At 40.3% G+C, this 22,090-nt stretch overlaps 1 protein-coding gene across 1 annotated transcript in view; it reads left to right on the top strand.

Annotated features, from left to right (window-relative positions):
* Positions 1–10,611: 10,611 nt before the first annotated feature.
* Positions 10,612–22,090, top strand: part of FAM171B (family with sequence similarity 171 member B) — a 64,069-nt gene continuing 52,590 nt past the window's right edge. Inside the window, exon 1 of the mRNA XM_007471522.1 lies at positions 10,612–10,834. Coding sequence (XP_007471584.1) covers positions 10,612–10,834 — 223 coding nt within the window. The remainder of the gene's footprint in view (positions 10,835–22,090) is intronic.

The following is a 22,090-nucleotide window of genomic DNA, read 5'->3' as shown; positions in this document are numbered from 1 at the left end:
AAAAGACAGGCATTTCAAGAGAGGTTTAGAAACTAACAAAAGAGACTCAAGTGGAAATCTTTAGACTGAAAAAATATATCTGAAGTCAGAAATTCATTGGAGGGGGATTACAAGTAGATTGGGTAGGACAGAAGAAAGGATCAATGAACTTAGAGATAGATCAATAGGACTTATCCAAACTGAAGCACAGATGGCAAAAAAAACCCAAAAAACAAAAAACAAAAAAACAGCCTCAGTGATCTGTGGGACAAATCTAGGTGCAAAAGGAGTCTTAGAGAGGAGCGAGAAAAAATATTCGAAGCCAAAGTTTCCAAATTTCATCAAAAAGAGCAACCTGCAATTCTGGAAGCTCAACATACCCTAAACAGGACAATCGCAGATAACACCATCTGTGCGGGTCATGGTCAGATTGCTAAAAAGCACACGTTGGAAGGAGTTTACCTCACTCCCTTCGTACTGTTAACCATGCCCAGAGGGTTCATTACTTGTCTAAAGAAGTTACCGGTAGGATTGGGACTAAAGCTTGCATATTCAAACACCTAGTACGTTATGCATTCTGCTGTGCAACACTGCCTGAACTACTAGTCACAGTTTATAAAATAGATTTGTTATTATCTAGGGGATAGGTTGGGATGCCTGAATATCAATTGATGTACCACCAGTGCTTTTCCAATTACAGTTGACTCTTGAGCAACAGGATTTGAACTGCATGGTTCCACCTATACATGGATATTTTCAATAGTAAATACTGTTGTACTGCCTGATCCTTGGTTGGTTGAATCCCCAAATGTGGAACTTTGGATATGGAAGAACCACAGATTACAGAGCACTGACTATAAATTATACTTGATTTTCGCAGAGAGTCGTAGCCCCTTACCCCTGTGTTCAAGGGTCAACCGGAATATTCTTACTCATTTTCTAAACTGTCCTGAATTGCCTAGAGAATTATATAGTTAGGTTCGCTTTTACACTCAGGTTCACTTTCCTTGTCAACCTCACTTCCTGAAGCATAGCAAATACATAAATTAGTGTTGTTTTAATAGAAGGAGGACTTAGATTTTGAACTTCACACGGTAACTTACCTTCATGTTATTAACCTAATTTTTTTCAAAGTAATTCTCAAAGTTCTTTTACATCATTTCTCAGATATTAGAGTGTTGAAATGGAATCTTTAGGGATTACTTTTTAGTCAATCTTGTAGTCAGAATATTAATTACTTGTTACAAAGTTATTCACAAAAAAGCACTAAGTAATGTACAAATGTAGCAGTATTTAATTTGGAGGATTATGCTCTCCACTTGAGTAATAGAAGTGATTCTTGATTTTGGATAGGGTTGTGGTAAGTTTACCATAGAAAGCAAGAAAGTTCTGGTGGCTTATAAATTTTCTCATCTTTCAACAGTGCAGTGAAAGTTCTTTTTTGAGATTATAAGTGACATAAACCCCTTTAAAATTCAGAAATATCATCACCTGATTGGCAGACAAGTGAATGATTGTGAATTTTTCAGTACACCTTAGTGAGGAAATGAAAGGGAAGAGTTTATTAAAGAATAAGCAAATTTCCTACTTCTTAGTAATGCCAGTTTTGACTTTCTGACTTGAACCTTTACTACTAAACCAGAGCGAAGCACTTCACTGCCATGTGGTACTAAATTACTAGCAAAAATTGAACCTGAAGTTTCTTTTCTCAATCACTCCACAGGTATTCAGTGATTACCAAGTAATAGCGATGACAGAACAGAAACTAATTTTACCATATTCCCACTGAACAGTCCTAGCCTCTCAAGGGAACCCTAAAACAGCAGCAGTATAGGAGTGATTTAATAACAGAGCTGAGAATCTGGTTTACAGACTGTACAGAAATAGTTCCCTCTTCTCACCTCTAATTCTCCAAATCCAGTTCTTAACATTATCTACTCCATATCCTTTCCTAGATCCACACAGGCTTGGTCATTGCATGAGGCTAGTGACCTCATGCCTTGGATAGTGAATTAGTTTTAAATTATTGCAGTCTTTTTGCCGTGATAGGTAACATATTCACAGAATCCGGCATTAGATCATGAACATCTTTTGGAGGGCATTATTATGTCTACCACAGTCCATGGTCTGGCCCTCAAAGATTCACATCAATCTCACACGCAAAATACATTCAACCCATTCCTAAAGTCCCCCAAAGTCAAACCACTGCAACATCAACTCAAAGTCCAAAACGACTTCTTAATCTCAGCAGCTCAAATGTCCCAAATCTCATCATCTAAATTATGGGCAAGGCTTGGGTATGATCCATCCAGGGGTACAATTTGTCTCTGTATGTGAACATGTGAAACTAAAGAAGTTTTCTGCTCCCAACATATCACAGTAAGACAAGCATATGATAACAATTATAGACATTCTGGTTAAAAAAAGGGAAGAAATAGAAGGAAAATAAAAGAAGTCACTAGTCCCAAGCAATTCCAAAATCCAGCTGAGCAATCTATATGTGGTTTCAAAGTCGATGAATTTCTGTGGTTTCAAACTATGTGGTTCTCAAACTCTGGCTCTTGGCTTCACCTTATGAGTCATCATTTCTCCCCCCATGAAATGTAGCAAATGTTTACAGCTGAGTATTGTTATCATTTTCTTCCTACTGATAAGACTGTGGGTTCAGTATGCTTTTTCATTTTGTACACTATCCCTTTAGACTAAGCTGGCAGTGTTTCTGCTGATATAAAATTCACAGGAACCTTACGGATCGCCTGTGTATGTCAAGGATATTTCACTCCATTAGACTAGAGGCTACTCCACAGAGCTTTCCTAAATAATCTCATCTCTATTTTTGGCTTCTGTTGGGTTGTGTGAGGAGAATCTATGAGTCACACACTTAATCTCTTCAAAGAAAAATTTCTGAGATATTAGCAAATGTTTGTACAGTCTCTGTGTTCTTTCTAGAGCAAACTCTCTTTAAAGTAAATATCTAAATCTCTTAATTTTAGCATCTTCTGCAATCTGGATATGTTGAAAATTTCCCAAATCATAAAGTCCTGGCTTCCTGGGTTCTCTTTTTTAAAGATTCATATCTATTTAATGAATTTAGATAGTTAAGGTCAAGACACACAAGAGTGGGTCAGAGGGCTTGGCACATAGGCCCTCAACAGTCTTGTCCCTGAAACAATCCAAGCTTTTGAAAATCTAGATCTGGTCTTGGAGTAAACTCTGGCTTGAGCCTTTTAATCTAGTTTGAGCTGGCTCCATCACTTCCCACTATACATTGGGCCGTCCTAGCTGTAGTGCCTAATGAACTCTTCTACCGAGCTACCATATTTGGAGCAAACTTGGGGGTAAGGGTGGAAGGTACCTGAAATGCCATGGATAAAATTGCACAGCAGGTAATCCATGCATGCTGACCCCAGAGAGTCTTAATGATTTACACGCCTGTACCTGAGAAGGACCTCTAAACACAGAGTTTAGTGACTATTTGAACCATATGACCCACTTTGGTTAATAATCCCAAACTGTCCCTATCTGTATGGATAACCCTACCGGATAAATGATTCTTAGTCAAAGAAATACAAATTTGAACTTTGTTCAACCCTCTTTAACAGTTAGTCCTTTGGTTTTCAAGCTCAAATTAAATGGCTCACTATCAAATGAAGGCAGCAGTGTTAGAGGAAGAGTCATAATTTAAGGAAACAGTCAGTTACTAAACCTTGCAAATCATATTTCCAAAAAGGTAAACGTTCTTACCCCTTACATAAATATATATCTAATATGTTTAGTATGTTATTAAATCTAACTCACTCTGTTCCTCTAGGAACAATGGTTCAGTATTTGCTAATTGAGTGTTTGCAGTGACTATATAAAATATAACAAGAAAAATAAGAATTGATTACATATAAAATTTTATATACATTATAAAAATATACAAATGAAACAGAACAATACTACATAACATTAATAAAAGAAGTAATGGCTGACATTTACTGAACAGTTCCTATAGCAAGAAGCTCTAAGTATTTATATGTTATCTTATTTTGTTATCTCCTTTAGGCTCTGTTATTTCTCCCACTATACAGTTGAGAAAACTGAGGCCGAGAATCTTCTGTAAATCACATAGCTGTGAGGGGTGGATACCAGAGCCGTCTGACTCTGGGCTCTTCTCCATTAACTAACCGTTCTGCCTCTTAAAATCGATTTGTTGATTTAATCAACCAAGTAATCAGACAACCACTGTTGGGCGTTGTGGCAGGAGCTGGAGATACAGCTGTGAACGTGATGGCCCTGACCCTTGTGGAGCCTACACTGGTGAGGATACAGGCAAGAAAATATCCATTTTAAGTAACAGAGTCCTAAGGGGAAATACAAGGGTCATGAAAGTTCATAGCAAGGGCTCCTAATCAAAGCCAAGGGTGTCAGGGAAAGTACCCTAGAGGAAGTAATACCTAAGCTAACCTTGAGGCTCTGTGGGAGCCTGTCAGTTAGAGATGAGGGAGTAGAGTTCCAGGCGAGGAAATCAGTATGTGCAACTTAAATAAGTCTAGTTCAAGGGAATAAAAGAAATCCTTCCTTTCCCTTCCCTTCCCTCCCCCCGACCAACCCCCATCTCTGTGTTTATGTAGGAAATATTAAAAGATGAGCCTGCATAGTCAGAGGATACATTGTGAAGGGCTTTGTAAATCTGTTGGGGATTTTAGACGTTATGCTAAGAGCAATGAGGAGGTACCAGTAGATCTTAAGCAGGGAAGAATTATTATATATGTATAGTATTACAATCTGCTTTCCGATGGCTCTTGCAGTATATTTATAAAAATGAACACATTCTAACATTAACGATTACATTGTATTAAGCATGAAGAGTATCATGGATTAGGAACCTGAAAATAACTTCCTAGATCAACCAGCATCTTCCATTCCTTTGTAAAACACACTGGCTGACATGTAAAGTACACGAAATTAGCAGGATACCCTTTCCTGAACATCTGCTTGGTTTTGCCCCCACCAGTTGGTCTGTGTCTGTGCCGAAAGTCGGTTATGTTTGTTTACACAGTTGTTTTTGGCAGTTCTATGTGTTATAAGGTATGGATGAAATATAAATTTAAATGAAGTATATTTTTCTATGAAAGCTAAGTTGAATACTAAGTGGGTGAGAAAATGGTAAAATTGGGGAAAAATTGAAAATAGAAGGATTTGGCATTTGAATTGTTTGTCAAGAGTTTTTAAGAACTCCTTCCACTTAATCGAAAACTGCAAATAATAGGGATGCATTGTAATTGTGGTTTACTGCTTCAAACCCTAGGATGTGGTTAGATTTTTAAAAAATTATTGGCCCTACGTCAAAAGATTGGTAAATGAATATATATTTGCCTATTTTAAGATAAAATAAGCAGCATAAAATATATTTAAATTATATTGATTTTTTTTGTCTCGACCTACTTTTTTGATTCACCAACTACTAGCCCTGATTGCATCCAATAATATGGCTTTTGTATATTGCACAGAAATTTAGCATAAACTATATGAGTAATGGAGCATTTAAAAACCATCTAAAACCCATCTTGATTAGCAAAGCTTATTTCTTTAAACAGTCTGTAGTATTGAAGGATTTCACGTCTACCCTCTACTGAGGGCTGTGAAATCAGCAACTTTGCCTCTGGAAGGTCAGCTTCTAATATATTAAAGATGACTTGGCCACCGTAAGGCAGGATGACAGAAATCCTGGCAGCATTCCTTTCCTTCTGATCTGCCAGTCAGGATTCTGGAGCCATTTCCATTTTCTCCTTTCTTTTCTACAGGAGCAGAGGTAAATTGGAGGAAAATGCAACAAAAACAGCTTGATGAAACTAATGAAGACTCTGCATTCAGCCTCCCCCCAATAATTCCTGCTCACACAGGCGAGGCAAAGCCATGATGGAATAGTGGTGTTTAGTGTGAGGAACCTCACTTTGGCATCTCTCTTCAAAAAATTATGTAGCCCACATTATGTAGTTTATTTTCATCTAAAAATCACTAAAAAACAACGCAAGCTCATGGCGAAAGTTTCAAACAGTGCTGAAAGGTAAAGTCACTTCTTATTAGTGTAGCCTTGGGCAAGACAGTTGCCTCTCTGATCTTCAGTGTTTCCATTTGCTAAACAGAATAATGAGAGCTAATTTGTAGGACTGCTTTGAAGATACGAGATAATGTATGTAAAATGCCTGTTATTATTATTAGTTATGGTTATATAGGCACTAGTTTCACACCCTTGACCAAAGAATAACTTTCCACTAGTGAGAAATTTGTTCTTTTGCAGCATGTTGGAAACACTGGGACGAACACACAAAAGAGTGGTGAGTGTGGAAAGGGACTGTCCAATCAGCCAAATCATCTGAATCAACTATGATGGTAAAGGATGTGATGTCACAGATCACATTTACATTATATTATGAGATGTCCCACAGACATTTCAAATACAAAGAGACTACAACTGAACAAGCCATGGCTTATCACCTATTCTGTAGTCAGTAGTACCAGCTAATCTTGATAATGTCATAAGCAGCCACCCAAGATCTCAATCTGGCAATTTGAGTGTCATACTAGATATCTTTCTCCTTTTCTCTTCCTCAGCCAAACAATCAACCATTTTTGCTGATTCTAGCCCTACATACTGAATCTCCCACTCCTTTCTTCTTTCTGGTCTCACAAGCCTTTGGTATCTCCTCACTGGCTTTTGCAAACACCACTAAACTGGCCTCCTCTCTGCCAATCTATCCCTCTTCCTCTTCCATACCGATAGCAAAGTGATCCTTTGAAAGCACAGACTGGTAGCAAGTCCCTTCCCTGATTAATTTCTTTCACTATTTCATAATCACTTGCAATGTAAATTTCAGTTTCCTTATATAGCATCCAAGGTTATTACAGGAGTTAATGTATATAAAGTGCTTGAACAGTGCCTGGACACAGTAAGTGCTACAGAAGTGTTTGCCGTTATTTATTTATTTTTTTTGGCTGCGTTGGGTCTTCGTCGCTGTGCACGGGCTTCCTCTAGTTGCAGAGAGTGGGGGCTACTCTTCGTTGCGGTGCACGGGCTTCTCATTGGGTGGCTTCTCTTGTTGCGGAGCACCGGCTCCAGGTGCGCACGCTTTAGTAGTTGTGGCCTGCTGGCTCAGTAGTTGTGGCACACGGGCTTATTTGCTCCACGGCATATGGGATCTTCCCGGACCAGGGCCCGAACCAGTGTCCCCTGCATTGGCAGGGAGATTCTTAACCACTGCGGCACCAGGAAAGTCCCTATTATTTTTTTAATGACCTGATCTCCACTCTCCTTTTCAATTTCAAACACTGTCAGTCTGTCACAATCATTGCTGACAATTTTCCAAGCACACTGTGCTGTTACACACCTCTAGGCGCATGTGCACGGGCATACACACACACACATACACACACACAGCTACACTTTTTAGATGACCTGGTTACACGCACCTGTGTGTGGAACTCTTATTCTTTAAACCCCACCTTTCCTAGTGTTTCATAGCCCCCATCCATATACCACATTGTTAATTTCTTCCAATTCAGTGCAATCTCTGCATGCTGTAGTGTTTCTCCAGTGGCAGGCACCACCCTGGATTATAATTTGTTTATATGTTCCTCTGTCCTAACAGGTAATGAGCTCCTAGAACGCAGGGATTGTATGTTGCTTATTCCAAGCACCTGACTAAATACTGGCACGTGGTAAGCACCTAGCAGGCATTTAGAAAAATATTTTTTGAGCAAACGAAAAGTATAGACTATAATTAGACAAAACGTAATTAAGAATATTTTACGATATAGAAAGAAATTCCAATTTGGGCAGAAAGAGGAATTTAATCAAAATCTGGAGAGCCGCAGTTTAATTTCTAGCTAACCAGTGATGGCTGTGATGCCCCAAAGCCCACATGGTTAAGAGATCCTGGCTTTTTGATCCGCTGGTGCTGCGTTAAGTGTTGTGGGAGCATAATCAATACACCACCTTCTCTTCTACTTTGCGGTCAGGTGGAGGGAATTTTATTCCACTTTCTGCAAAATTTCCCGGTGTCTCGGTAGGGGCTAGAGGATCTCAAGGTCTACCAGCCCCCAGAAAGGCTCTCCTTTTTCGTTTACCCTAGGAAGCCACCACCAGCACTGCGCCCCAGCTCCCCACCGAGCGCGCGTGTCCGGAGCAGCTGAGCCCGGGGTGATAGCGTAGACGCGGCGCCGGGCGCTGGGCGCGGGGCTCGCCCCACCCCGCCCCGCGCGTCACGTGCGCGAGGATGCTAACTTCCCCCTCCTCCTCCTCCCCCGGCGTCTCCTCCGCCGCCCCAGCCTCCTCCTCCTGGTGAGGGTGTGCGAGGCAGACCGAGCGAGGGGGACCGAGCGGGCGGGCGCTGCCAAAGCCCGCAGCCCCTTGACCAAAGAATAACTTTCCACTAGTGAGAAATTTGTTCTTTTGCAGCATGTTGGAAACACTGGGACGAACACACAAAAGAGTGGTGAGTGTGGAAAGGGACTGTCCAATCAGCCAAATCATCTGAATCAACTATGATGGTAAAGGATGTGATGTCACAGATCACATTTACATTATATTATGAGATGTCCCACAGACATTTCAAATACAAAGAGACTACAACTGAACAAGCCATGGCTTATCACCTATTCTGTAGTCAGTAGTACCAGCTAATCTTGATAATGTCATAAGCAGCCACCCAAGATCTCAATCTGGCAATTTGAGTGTCATACTAGATATCTTTCTCCTTTTCTCTTCCTCAGCCAAACAATCAACCATTTTTGCTGATTCTAGCCCTACATACTGAATCTCCCACTCCTTTCTTCTTTCTGGTCTCACAAGCCTTTGGTATCTCCTCACTGGCTTTTGCAAACACCACTAAACTGGCCTCCTCTCTGCCAATCTATCCCTCTTCCTCTTCCATACCGATAGCAAAGTGATCCTTTGAAAGCACAGACTGGTAGCAAGTCCCTTCCCTGATTAATTTCTTTCACTATTTCATAATCACTTGCAATGTAAATTTCAGTTTCCTTATATAGCATCCAAGGTTATTACAGGAGTTAATGTATATAAAGTGCTTGAACAGTGCCTGGACACAGTAAGTGCTACAGAAGTGTTTGCCGTTATTTATTTATTTTTTTTGGCTGCGTTGGGTCTTCGTCGCTGTGCACGGGCTTCCTCTAGTTGCAGAGAGTGGGGGCTACTCTTCGTTGCGGTGCACGGGCTTCTCATTGGGTGGCTTCTCTTGTTGCGGAGCACCGGCTCCAGGTGCGCACGCTTTAGTAGTTGTGGCCTGCTGGCTCAGTAGTTGTGGCACACGGGCTTATTTGCTCCACGGCATATGGGATCTTCCCGGACCAGGGCCCGAACCAGTGTCCCCTGCATTGGCAGGGAGATTCTTAACCACTGCGGCACCAGGAAAGTCCCTATTATTTTTTTAATGACCTGATCTCCACTCTCCTTTTCAATTTCAAACACTGTCAGTCTGTCACAATCATTGCTGACAATTTTCCAAGCACACTGTGCTGTTACACACCTCTAGGCGCATGTGCACGGGCATACACACACACACATACACACACACAGCTACACTTTTTAGATGACCTGGTTACACGCACCTGTGTGTGGAACTCTTATTCTTTAAACCCCACCTTTCCTAGTGTTTCATAGCCCCCATCCATATACCACATTGTTAATTTCTTCCAATTCAGTGCAATCTCTGCATGCTGTAGTGTTTCTCCAGTGGCAGGCACCACCCTGGATTATAATTTGTTTATATGTTCCTCTGTCCTAACAGGTAATGAGCTCCTAGAACGCAGGGATTGTATGTTGCTTATTCCAAGCACCTGACTAAATACTGGCACGTGGTAAGCACCTAGCAGGCATTTAGAAAAATATTTTTTGAGCAAACGAAAAGTATAGACTATAATTAGACAAAACGTAATTAAGAATATTTTACGATATAGAAAGAAATTCCAATTTGGGCAGAAAGAGGAATTTAATCAAAATCTGGAGAGCCGCAGTTTAATTTCTAGCTAACCAGTGATGGCTGTGATGCCCCAAAGCCCACATGGTTAAGAGATCCTGGCTTTTTGATCCGCTGGTGCTGCGTTAAGTGTTGTGGGAGCATAATCAATACACCACCTTCTCTTCTACTTTGCGGTCAGGTGGAGGGAATTTTATTCCACTTTCTGCAAAATTTCCCGGTGTCTCGGTAGGGGCTAGAGGATCTCAAGGTCTACCAGCCCCCAGAAAGGCTCTCCTTTTTCGTTTACCCTAGGAAGCCACCACCAGCACTGCGCCCCAGCTCCCCACCGAGCGCGCGTGTCCGGAGCAGCTGAGCCCGGGGTGATAGCGTAGACGCGGCGCCGGGCGCTGGGCGCGGGGCTCGCCCCACCCCGCCCCGCGCGTCACGTGCGCGAGGATGCTAACTTCCCCCTCCTCCTCCTCCCCCGGCGTCTCCTCCGCCGCCCCAGCCTCCTCCTCCTGGTGAGGGTGTGCGAGGCAGACCGAGCGAGGGGGACCGAGCGGGCGGGCGCTGCCAAAGCCCGCAGCCCTGGCGCCCGCCGCCGCCGCCGCCGCCGCCGCCGCCCGGACCTCCGCCGCAATATGCCGCCGCGGCCCTCTGGCTCTCGGCCATGGCGAGGCTCAGCCGGCGCGTCCCTTGCACCCTGCTCCTCGGCCTGGCCGCGGTGCTGCTGAAGGCGAGGCTGGTCCCTGCGGCCGCCAGAGCTGAGCTCAGCCGCTCCGACCTCAGCCTCATCCAGCAGCAGCAGCAGCAGCAGCAGCAACGGCAACGGGAGGAAGCTGAGGAGGAGAGGCCGGAGGTGCCCGGGGCATCCTCTACCGTCACTGCTCCCGGTAGGTCCCGGCAGCCCGGCCCTGCCTTTCCTCCTCTGGTCTTGCTGGCCTCCTCGCCGCTTCCCTAGCCAGATGGTTTCCCATTGCCTGCCTCTACCCCCCCACCCCACCCCCAAACGCCTGCCTGCCTGACCCGGATTCGGGCTCTGCTTTGGTTTTGGGAATCTGCCCTTTGGGTGGTGAGCTTTCTGGGAAGCGCAGAGCACTGCAGTGAGGTGGGGAGGGGTCGGGAGGGATAGGAGTGAGTGACTGCCTGGATTGATCTTTTTCTTCTCCCTCCCTTCCTGAATTTTTCCCTCCGCCCTGGGAATGATTGTACACACACACACACACACACACACACACACACACACACACACTTCTCAAATCCTTTTAGCCTTCTGTTCTTTATCCTTTTCTCTCCTAGAGACTGAAAAATCTTGCAGTAGACACCCACACACCCCTTTTCACCATCTCGCTCCGCCTATATATTTAAATTTAGCTCTGGAGAAAAGAAATCTTGGTTTATTTTATTATTTATTTCTGTCTCTTCTTATCCCGGGAATGGTTGAAGGCAGTTTGCAAGAATGCCTTCAGTATAATAAGATGAAACAAACCAAAAACGAAATAGGAGTTTGTGGCTGAAGGAAAGGGAAAAGGAGAGGGGGCTGGATGAGGTGAAGTCTGTAGCAGATGTTAGTACAGCAAAGCCTGCCCCAGAGAGGGGAATCTCCTTACTTGTTAGTAGAAGGTAATGAGGCAGATTCTCCACACTATTCAGCTGAGGGTGAGGAAAGCCCTTTTGGTATACGTGGCTGTAACAGTCCCTCAGTTCCTGCCTGGTTCCCCTCCATTAAAGCTACACCGGTAAGCAAAAAGCTGGATTATCCATTTTAATAGCTTCTCCCTACCCCCCAACCCCAGTCCCCTTCCCTACTGTAGAAGCTGCCTGCCCTTTGGAAAGAAAAAAACCTAAGTGGGCTTAGGTTTCTGCAAAACCAAAGTGAATCATAACATTGGTTTTCGCTTTAAAATCCTGCCTAGTAACGTTATACGAGATGCCGAAAATGAGATTTTAAAGAGTAGGGTTCGGTATCTTATTTTGTACTGCTTGCTCATCATCAAAGAGCAATACTCAGGTACACCAGCTGCGATTCCTGACACAGCCAGAATGATTTAATTTATCAGAGTGCTCTGAGCGTAGGATGAAATCACCAAAGTGTGCCGGAAAGCATGTGTTTCTGACACCCTCTCAAACCATTTAATAACACTTGAGCGTGGCTGAAAGTCCTGAAAGATGTGCTGTGTGTGGTAGTTTTCCTACCTGGCTTTTTATAACTGAAAGTGCTAACCACAGGGTATGGGCGAGGCAGCGGTTAGATATGCTTTTGGGTAAACTTAAGGAAATGAGAGACAGGAGAGTGATCGAGAGCCTGTCTTCATTATGAGAGGGATTTCATAAATGATGAAACAGAAGTCAGAGTGGTGGTGGATTTTATGATTTGCAGTATATTTTTATTTCGATTTATCGTCTTTCAGGAATATTAGTTAAATGGGTTTTGACTACTACCATATAGATAGGTTGTGATGAAGGTTACGAATAACGGAAATAATATGAGAAACTTCTGTATCCAGCGTATGTGTGAAAATATTTGTTTTCTGATATTTGTGATGTAATATTTTTGAAAAGGGTTATTTTGGGGGAAACTAGCAGTTTTTTTATTTACCTATTAGATTAATGGAGATAAAGGAACCATTAGCCAACAGATCAAACTACAGCCTGAAAAGTAACATAAGATGACTCTTGCATTTCCCTCAAAAACTCTAACCCTCCAAGCCAGTGGCAAACAAGAGAGCAATTCAATTGACTGCTGTTTTAGTTACAGGAGTATTCGGGTTGTATAATGAAACGTAACCTATAAACAAATGAACTTAAAATGTTCCTCTGAGCACATTGTGATCTCTAGGTTGAACTGGTCTTCCTGCTTCAAGCTTTGTTCCTCTACTGTCTGTTCTCCTCACACACTTAGTGATCTTTTTTTTTTTTTTAATTTTTAAATTTTATTTTATTTTTTTATACAGCAGGTTCTTATTAGTCATCAATTGTGGCCTCTCCCATTGCGGAGCACAGGCTCCGGACGCGCAGGCTCAGCGGCCATGGCTCACGGGGCCCAGCCGCTCCGCGGCATGTGGGATCTTCCCGGACCCGGGCACGAACCCGTGTCCCCTGCATCGGCAGGCAGACTCTCAACCACTGCACCACCAGGGAAGCCCTAGTGATTTTTTTTTTTTTTCCTAGTGATCTTTTTGAAAACATTAAAAAAATAGGATCATTTCTGCTCACAGCCCTCCAATGGCTTCCCGTCTCCTTCACACTAGATGCCCAGACCCTGAAAATGGTCCACAAAGGCTGAGATCCTCTGCGGCCCTCTCACTCCCGTCTCCCTCAGCTCTGACACTAACTCAGCGCTGGGGCCACACTGGCTCTTTGTTTCTTCAGTTTGCAAGTGGGCTGTGGTGTGGGGCCTTTGCGCTTGTCATTTTCTCTGCCTGGAATTCTGGACCTTCGATTCTTCAGGTTTGCTCCAATCACGCTAACAGAAGCCTTTCCTGACAGCTGTATTAAATAGCCATCTGCATGCCCTTTCCTACTGTTTCTCCTCCATGGCACTTACTATCCTCAGCCCTTCTTGTAAGCCTGTCTCCCCTTACTAGAATGTAAACTCTCTGAGGGCATGAACTTTGCTTTGTTCATTATTACATTGAATTATTACATATATTTCTAGCACCTAGAAGAGCACTTGCTACTCATAGGCACACAGTTTTTTGAATGAATGAATGAATGAACAAAAATGCTGGCATCAAGGATCTCCTTTACTTTATGAGTATATTGTTATAAAGTATATATATTTTGGACTTTTAATTTTAGCTAATTTCAGTGTTTATCTTATGTTCACTACAGAGAACTGCTAGATACAATACTTAAGTCCACTTTTTAGGTTCTCTCAAGAAGATTCTTTACCCAGGTGCACTTATAATCCTCTTATGGGTATTAACATACCTTTAAATAGCTCTAGGAGGGTATTAACATACCTTTAAATAGCTCTGACTGAGCTTTAATTCATTCTTTGCCTCTGTATGGTGCTTCTGATTCTTTGGACATGTTTTGTGAAAAGCTATAGGACTTTTCTCAGGCAATATTTAGAAAACTAATAAGACTTGTTTAGTGACTGTTACATGATTGAGCCTCATAAGTCCATAGTAGAGAAACTGACTGCTGACTCTGGTTACTCTGGATTTTATTATTTTGAAAATTTATGTCTCTTCGTATTGCTGAGAAATAAGAAAGTGAGGTTAAAAGAAGTTGAATATGAGATTTTAAAAAATCAGGATGTAAAAAAAGTAAATTTTCATTTTCTCATTAACTTCTAAAACACCATCCTCAGAGAGTAATGAGAATAAAGACTAAGGTTGAGATCTGTTTTCTCCGGTGTCTGCAGCAGCTCTGATTTCTCCATCTGCACCAGTATTTGTTAGAAATAAATATTTGAGGGATGAGGGAAGAATTAATTTGGGGGTTGGTGGTAGCTGAGACAACCATATCATATTCAGTCTGATGGCCCATTAGATGGGAGGCATGCTGGGGATGGGGGCAAGGGGAGCTGGAGAAAACAACGAGCTCCATTTCAAATTCTCCATGCGAAGCACAGACACTGGGGATCTCCGTGGATTTTTTTAAAAGTCTTCTGAATACAGAGAAAGCCTCTTGAGGGATATATTTTCACAGTATAAACATTTTTGATTGTATGTTTCACTGATCTATATTTTTAAACCTTTTACCTTGGAAAATGTCAAATATATAGAAAGTAAACAGGATAGTATTAAAAAAAGCCCATACCCATTACCCAGCTTTAACAATGATCAAATTCTGCTGTGACTGTTTCACACCTCCATCCATTTCCATTATGTGGGATTTTTGGGGGGAGCGGGGAGGTAAAATGTACATACATTAAAATGTACATACCTAAACTGTACTTTTTTTTTTTTTAACAATAAACTATAGTTTATTGTGTGGGGAAAGTGGTGTTTGATTTACAGAGTTGCCACATTATATATATATATTTTTAAATATTAAAAAAATATATATATCTTTTAATTGATATTAAAATTTTATTATCACTCTATGTTTGCCTTACAAAAATTCTCAAAAGTCATTTTCAAGTGAGCTTATGATTATATACATTTTGTAAGTATTGGTTTAAAAATATCAAAATTCATAAAATGAAAAAAAGCTGTAAAAGCTACTTAATGGATGTCCATACTTCAGATTCTGATATTAACATAAACTGTATTCTCTTGACAAATGGATATACCTATGTAACCATTACCCATATCAAGATATAGAGCATTTATATCACCTTAGAAAGTTCCCTCATGCCCTCAGGCAATCTTTGCTCCTGACCCATTGACAACTGTTCTGATTGTTTTCGTCACTGATTAATTTTGTGTTTTCTAGACCTTCATAAAATAGAACCATATAGCATGTACTTTTTTGTGTCTAGCTTCTTTAGCTCAGTCTAATTTCCATAGGTTTCATCCATGTTGTTGCATGGATGTTCATTAGTTTATTCCTTTTTACTGCTGAGCAGTATTCCATTGTATCAATTACTGCAGTTTGGTGTATCACTTCTGATGGATATTTGGGTTATTTCCAGTTTTAACTATTGTAAGTGAAGCTGCTACATTCTTGTACTTTTAAAGTTAAAGACTTTTTTCATATTCTATGTAGCTGGGACCTACTTAACAAAATTTAAAAATACTGAAATTCAGTATAGAATATTACTGTATACTTTTTATTAAATTCAAATAACTTGATTTAAACTTTGATTTAAGCAAACCTGATTGAAAATCTTCTATCCATGAAAGCATTCGTTTACTTTTTTTCCGTTCAAGGAATTTGAAAATCAATAGAGTGGGACTAGACATTGGCTGTTTTATCTAAAGTACTCATGCTTTGAAGGCCATATTCCCAGATGGGGTAATTATGATTTCTTTCCAGGATTTTAATAACCAAAGGGAGCTATTTCTTGGTGTTGATTACAGGCTGAAAAACACATGCCATTGTGTTGAATTTCAGTCCAGTTTGTTTTAGTGGTGGTTTTTCAGTGTTCTTAATGTGCCTGAACAGAAACAACCAAATATTTTTCTGAAACAAAACTCTTCCCCCTACGTATATAAATATTGAACTTAATTCTCTTTCAGCGTTCTGTCTGACTAGGTACTAGCTGCAGTATTGTTGTCATTCATTGACTTGGCTTAGTGTAATGTGTCTTAATTTCCTTTCCTCCAAGTTGCCTTAGCTAGGAAATGGACATATTTTCCATCTGCTATTGATAAAAAGTATGCTTTGGAATAGTTACCTGGAAAATTCTAAAACTATGAAAGCTATGCATTGTAGTGAAATACATCATAGGCTTAAGAAAACAGCTTCTGTTTGCTTTGAAGATGTCTCTTTAATTGCCCTTTTGTGTAAGCACAACCCGGATGTCCAAGACATATCAGATTCTGTGCCTCTTAAATTTTTTGTTTGTTTGTTTGTTTTTTTGCGGTACGCGGGCCTCTCACTGTTGTGGCCTCTCCCGTTGTGGAGCACAGGCTCCGGACGCGCAGGCTCAGCGGCCATGGCTCACGGACCCAGCCGCTCCGCGGCACGTGGGATCTTCCCAGACCGGGGCACGAACGCGTGTCCCCTGCATCAGCAGGCGGACTCTCAACCACTGCGCCAGCAGGGAAGCCCTTAAAATTTTTTTTTTATGACTGTCTATGTTATGAGGACTAGGCAGTATTCTTAACTACTTGTCGATAATGTCTTGGAGTATAATTAGGCCAGGTCCCTTGGGCCTGAAATGAGGAATGATTTCTGGGTGCCCTTTCATGTAGGGTAGAGGGTGTCAAGGAAATGGCCATTGCTTTCCACGTTAATAACGTGTCAAATCTGTGACCTAGTGAACCTAGACTGTAAAATGTCTCAGCAATGTCTTGGGCTTCTCTGAAGCCTTGAGTTGATAATGCCTGTTAATTTCTCCATGTTAAGTTTCTGTGTCTTGCACAAAAACCAAGATTTAAAATTAATTTTATTTATATGTGACAGAGATTTCAATTGTTATTTAATGTTTTTTTTTCCTCAAGTAGGTTTCTATATCATGACATGAGGGTCTAATTTAAAATTAAACATTTGCCAGTATTATCAGTTATTGTACTTAGTTTAGTTTTGTTCCTGTTCACTAGAGAAACAGCACTTAGAAACTATATAGTTTTAGTTCACTTGTTAGCTCTGCTAAAATTTAGAATACATATATAGCTAAGCCATTAGCAGTTCATATCTGTGGACCTAAATACTGGTTGGGCTTTCAGTGACCACTTGATCAGTTGGAAGCTCGTAGAAATGTCCAGCCTCACCTGGGGCTCATGCTGTAAGACCTTTGGCTTACCTCGGGGGTAAGTGCTCCAGAGATGTTGTAGAATTCCATATTCATTGTTCTTTCTAAAATAAAATAAGACCAGTGTCCATGGTTTTATTCACACCTACCTGTTCCGCCACTTTTTTGTAATAGGAATGTGACACAAACAGAAACAGGATGGGTAGATGGATTATTTGTTTTTTTCTAATGGGTTAACTATAACCAGGAGTTGAATAGAAGCTGCAAAGGTCCTGGATTTTGTGACCCATTCCACCCTTGCCTGTTTCCCACCCCTGCCCCCGACTGCCAGTGTTTTTGAAAATGATAGAAATTAAGCTGTCGAAATATGGCTCTATATAGTTAAATGGATTATGTTTCTTCAAAGCTTGAAACATGCTGCTAATGTTTTCATATTTGTATGAGTAGGATTTGTTTATAAATGTCTGGGTGACTGAGACAGGATTACCAAAAGAATATCCATTTACTGTAAAAATGAAGTAGAGGGAGGCCACACTTTGTGCGTAAGGGGAAAAATGTCACCAAGGATAATGGGTATAGTACGATTTATTTAACTATTTTACTAAGTAAAATGAACCATGCATGGATCAATAAGTGTGTCATGAAGCACAGATTATGATTAATTCAGTTCGTGTACCTGAAGTTAAAAAAAAAATCTATCTGGTCACTTACTTTTAAATGAATTGGTGTATTCCAAATATTTGCATTTAAAAACAAATTACTTCTCCTCATAAAATAAGTACTTTCCAAAATATATTTTACAATATTTTTGTGCTGTTAGATTCTGGACTTTTAGCAGAAAAGCTATGATTTAATATTTCCCCAGATTCCAGTGTTTCTTTAAAGTCATCAGAATTTAAGTCTCATTCATAATCATATGCAAGAAAAGTATCTCTGTACTAATGTATGAAACAACTAATCTGATCTTCTAATGCTATTTATAATGAAATGATGTCTAATATCAAAATATGCAGTAATTTTAAAAAACCCAAAGTTTTCACTTCATAGATTAAAATAAGACTTGGAATCATAGGCTCTTGGAATTGGGATGAGGTAGAAATGACCTTCTCCTAAGTGCTTTGCTCTGGCAGTGTTTTAAAAGTATATAACATAAGCTGGAACACATCCACATCTTTTCTTTTTTTTTTTTAATCTGGTAATTTGTAAATTTTCTTTTTTTAAGACAGTTATTTTTTATTGAAGTGTCATTGATTTACAATGTTATATTAATTTCAGGTACAACATAATGATTCACAATTCTTAAAGGTTATTATACTCCATTTATAATAATTATGAAATATTGGCTATCTTCTCTGTGCTGTACAATATATCCTTGTAGCTTATTTATCTCATACATAGTAGTTTGTACCTCTTAATCCCCTACCCCTGTCTTCCCCCCACCCCTGTAAACACTAGTTTGCTCTCTATATCTGAAGTACTATTTGTTTTATTTTTATTTTAAAATTTTTATTGAAGTATAGTTGCTTTACGATGTTGTGTTAGTTTCTCGTGTACAGCAAAGTGATTCATTTATACATACATATATATTGAATATATATATTTTTTGTTTTTCAGATTTTTTTCCATTATAATTTCTTAACAAGATATTGAATATAGTTCCAGTGCTATGCAGTAGGTACTTGTTGTTTATGTGCTACTCCTAAATTTCTATGTTATTCCCAAATTTCTAATTTCTCCCTCCCCCCGCCTTTCCCCTTTCGTAACCATGTTTGTTTTCTATGTCTGTGAGTCTGTTTCTGTTCTGTAAATAAGTTCATTGTATCATTTTTTTTAGATTCCACATATAAGTAATATACGATATTTGTCTCTCTGACTTACTTCAATTAGTATGATAATCTCTAGGTGCCACATTCACATCTTAAAAGAAATTGTGGTACCACCTGGCAGTTACAAATGCTGATAAAACTGTTACTTAAGGATAATTTGATGATTTTCTTCATAGCAAATATAACTAAGATAAGTGAGCTTTTTAATAGTTTTTCCCTACCAATGGATTCAATTTTGCGAATCAGAATAGTCCAAAAAATGTGTCTTTTTAAATTGCTTCTGTGTCATAGTATTTCAAATAGGAAAGAAGTCTTGTGAATCCATAAAGCTTGGTGAATATAGGGTGTCAAGATGTAAAAGGTGAAGATTTTGGAGGCTCATAAGAAGAGAGAGGTAATATAATTCGCTGTGACAAGTTTGAGGGGAGGTCAAGTAAGTTCATAGGGAGAGAAAGTACTCACAAATGGTGAATCTTCTCCCCTGTTTGTGTAAGGGACTCACTGTCCCTTATACCCTATATGGCAGAGGTTCTAGGGATCCAGTGGAAGGGTGTAGAGGGTTTATGAGCACCCTGAAATTAATGATACAATCTCAGTTATCTAGTGTTGAGATCATCTGTAAGATTTTCAAAGGAATCCTTGACACCCCCCCACAAAAGCTTAAGAAAACCTGCCATGGTTGATTAGACCTTTGTAAGTGGACTCAATAAGAAAAGAACAAAGGTAACGTTCAGACTCAAATAACATTTTTGTGTTTTCTTAACATGTGAGATTTCTGTTATTGTGTACATGTGATGGGTAAAATTAGTAAGCGTGACAGCAACATAACCCGTCCTGCCAGAAGGCCTTAACCCTTGAAGAAACTGATTGCGTGGGATGCACGTACCTTGGTCGATTCTTTCAACCTTTGGCTTTTCTTTCAACCTTTGGCTTTTCCATTCTGTTTGTATAATGTCTGCCAAAATGCAATAATTATCTTTTGATAAACCACATGACTCTGAATTGTTTTATATCCAAGTTTCATTATATAATAACCTAGTGGGATATCTTATACCTGAAAAAACCCTCTGTTCAGAACTTTTTGGCAGTCAACCCAGAAACTCTCTGCATCTGGCTCCTGGCTCTTGCACTGAAGGATAGGGTCACTAAGATTAAGTTAATAATCTTAATAAGGGCTCTGATTACTTTGTGATTCATCCAGTCCCTCAGGCCTGATTATAAACTTCAATGCATTTTAGCAGACGAGGGCCTGCCCTGGTTGTTATTAGCCTTCAGAGAAGGCATTTATAAAAACCTAGGCCATTTCCCACCTGCTGAAACAAGTATTAATCTTTGGTTTTTTAACAGTTTGGGGGTCAAGATAGTAATTTCAGGCTACTGTGATTTATGTCTGTGATTGAACTTGCTCTTTTCATCACCAGTGCTCTTCTCGACTTTCAGAATTAATATCATCTCTAAACTCATGTTTTCCTTATTTACTTTTTTTGATTCACACCTCTCCTGGTTTCACTAATAACTGACTACATTGGAAAAGCTAGATGCTAGGAAGAGTGAATAGCAGAGCGATTCCTTGTTTTGAGGAATGGCTTTATATTGGAAAATTTTTCTTTCATTTGAAAGTCCAAATGGAAACATTTGTATTTCAACACATTCTGATGTTCCAAAGATAAATAATAGCATGTGCTGAGACTTGGAAAGCTACAGCTTCAGAGAATGGCATGGGGGCACAGACAGGGAGGTAAAAAAAGACATAAGCTCCCCCTGACAAATCCATCTTACTGTGGCCTTTGTGTTTCCTGTATGTGAGGACTGGCCCACAGACTGGAACTGTATGCAGGGACTGTATATGGGGCCCTTCATGGATCCAGCAGCTTAGAGATAGATCTGACAAAGGAAGATGAAAATATGGTGACCCAGTTTACTCCCCTTTCTTCCCTATCAATATCCTTTGTCAGTAATACAGTCTCAAGTCTGTAACTCTTGTAATTATTGCATAGCAAATTATCTATTATATTGTAAAATTATACTTAAGTATTATAGGCATAAAATATTTGATACTGTAATATGTAGGTAATTAAAATATCTTTATATTCTAAAAGTAGGAAAAAAATTTTCCATTTAATTTTACATTCTCTCTTCTCGTCCTCCTCTCTCGCAAGGTGATCTCATCCACTCCAGTTGCTTTAAATACCACCTATATGCTAAGACTTCCCAGAGTGCACTCCTGAATATATCCACCAATTATTTTGACATCTTTATATGGATAGATCACAGGTATTTCAGTTTAAGCATGTCTAAGTCTGGACTCTTCATTTCTCACCAGACCTTCCAGGATAAAAAAAGTCCCCTTCTTATTTTTTTTAAACTAGGGTCACCATGCTGTACATTACCTTCCAGAACTTATAACTGGCAGTTTTCAGCTTTCGACCACCTTCACCATTCATCCTTCCTTATTGTTACTAAAAACCCCACTGTTACTAAAGTGCCCCTCTGGCCAATAAGGAGAGTTGAGGGTGCTGTCCTTGCTGCTTTCTCTACCTTCCTCTCCTAGTCTATCACCAAACCCACCAAGTCGATCTGTCTCCTAAATATGCCTCATCTGTTAACTTCATCTTCACTGCCTCTGCTCTAGCCCAGGTCACTCTTACTAGTTCAGGTTAGCATATTAACTGGCCTCCTTGTTCCATTCCTGGTGCTCTAAAAATCCATACTCCAGTTATGGGAATCCTCCCCCAACACCCTACAAATAGTGTTTATTTATTTATTTTCAGGTTAGCATATTAACTGGCCTCCTTGTTCCATTCCTGGTGCTCTAAAAATCCATACTCCAGTTATGGGAATCCTCCCCCAACACCCTACAAATAGTGTTTATTTATTTATTTATTTTTTTTTGCTGTGCGCGGGCCTCTCACTGTTGTGGCCTCTCCCGTTGCAGAGCACAGGCTCCGGACGCGCAGGCTCAGCGGCCATGGCTCACGGGCCCAGCCGCTCTGCGGCACGTGGGATCTTCC

This window comes from Lipotes vexillifer, unplaced genomic scaffold (genome assembly GCF_000442215.2).
Source record: "Lipotes vexillifer unplaced genomic scaffold, Lipotes_vexillifer_v1.1 scaffold1168, whole genome shotgun sequence".
NCBI classification, from domain to species: Eukaryota; Metazoa; Chordata; class Mammalia; order Artiodactyla; family Lipotidae; genus Lipotes; species Lipotes vexillifer.
Note: the sequence above shows the minus strand (reverse complement) of the source record. Positions and strands in the feature narration are given on the sequence as shown.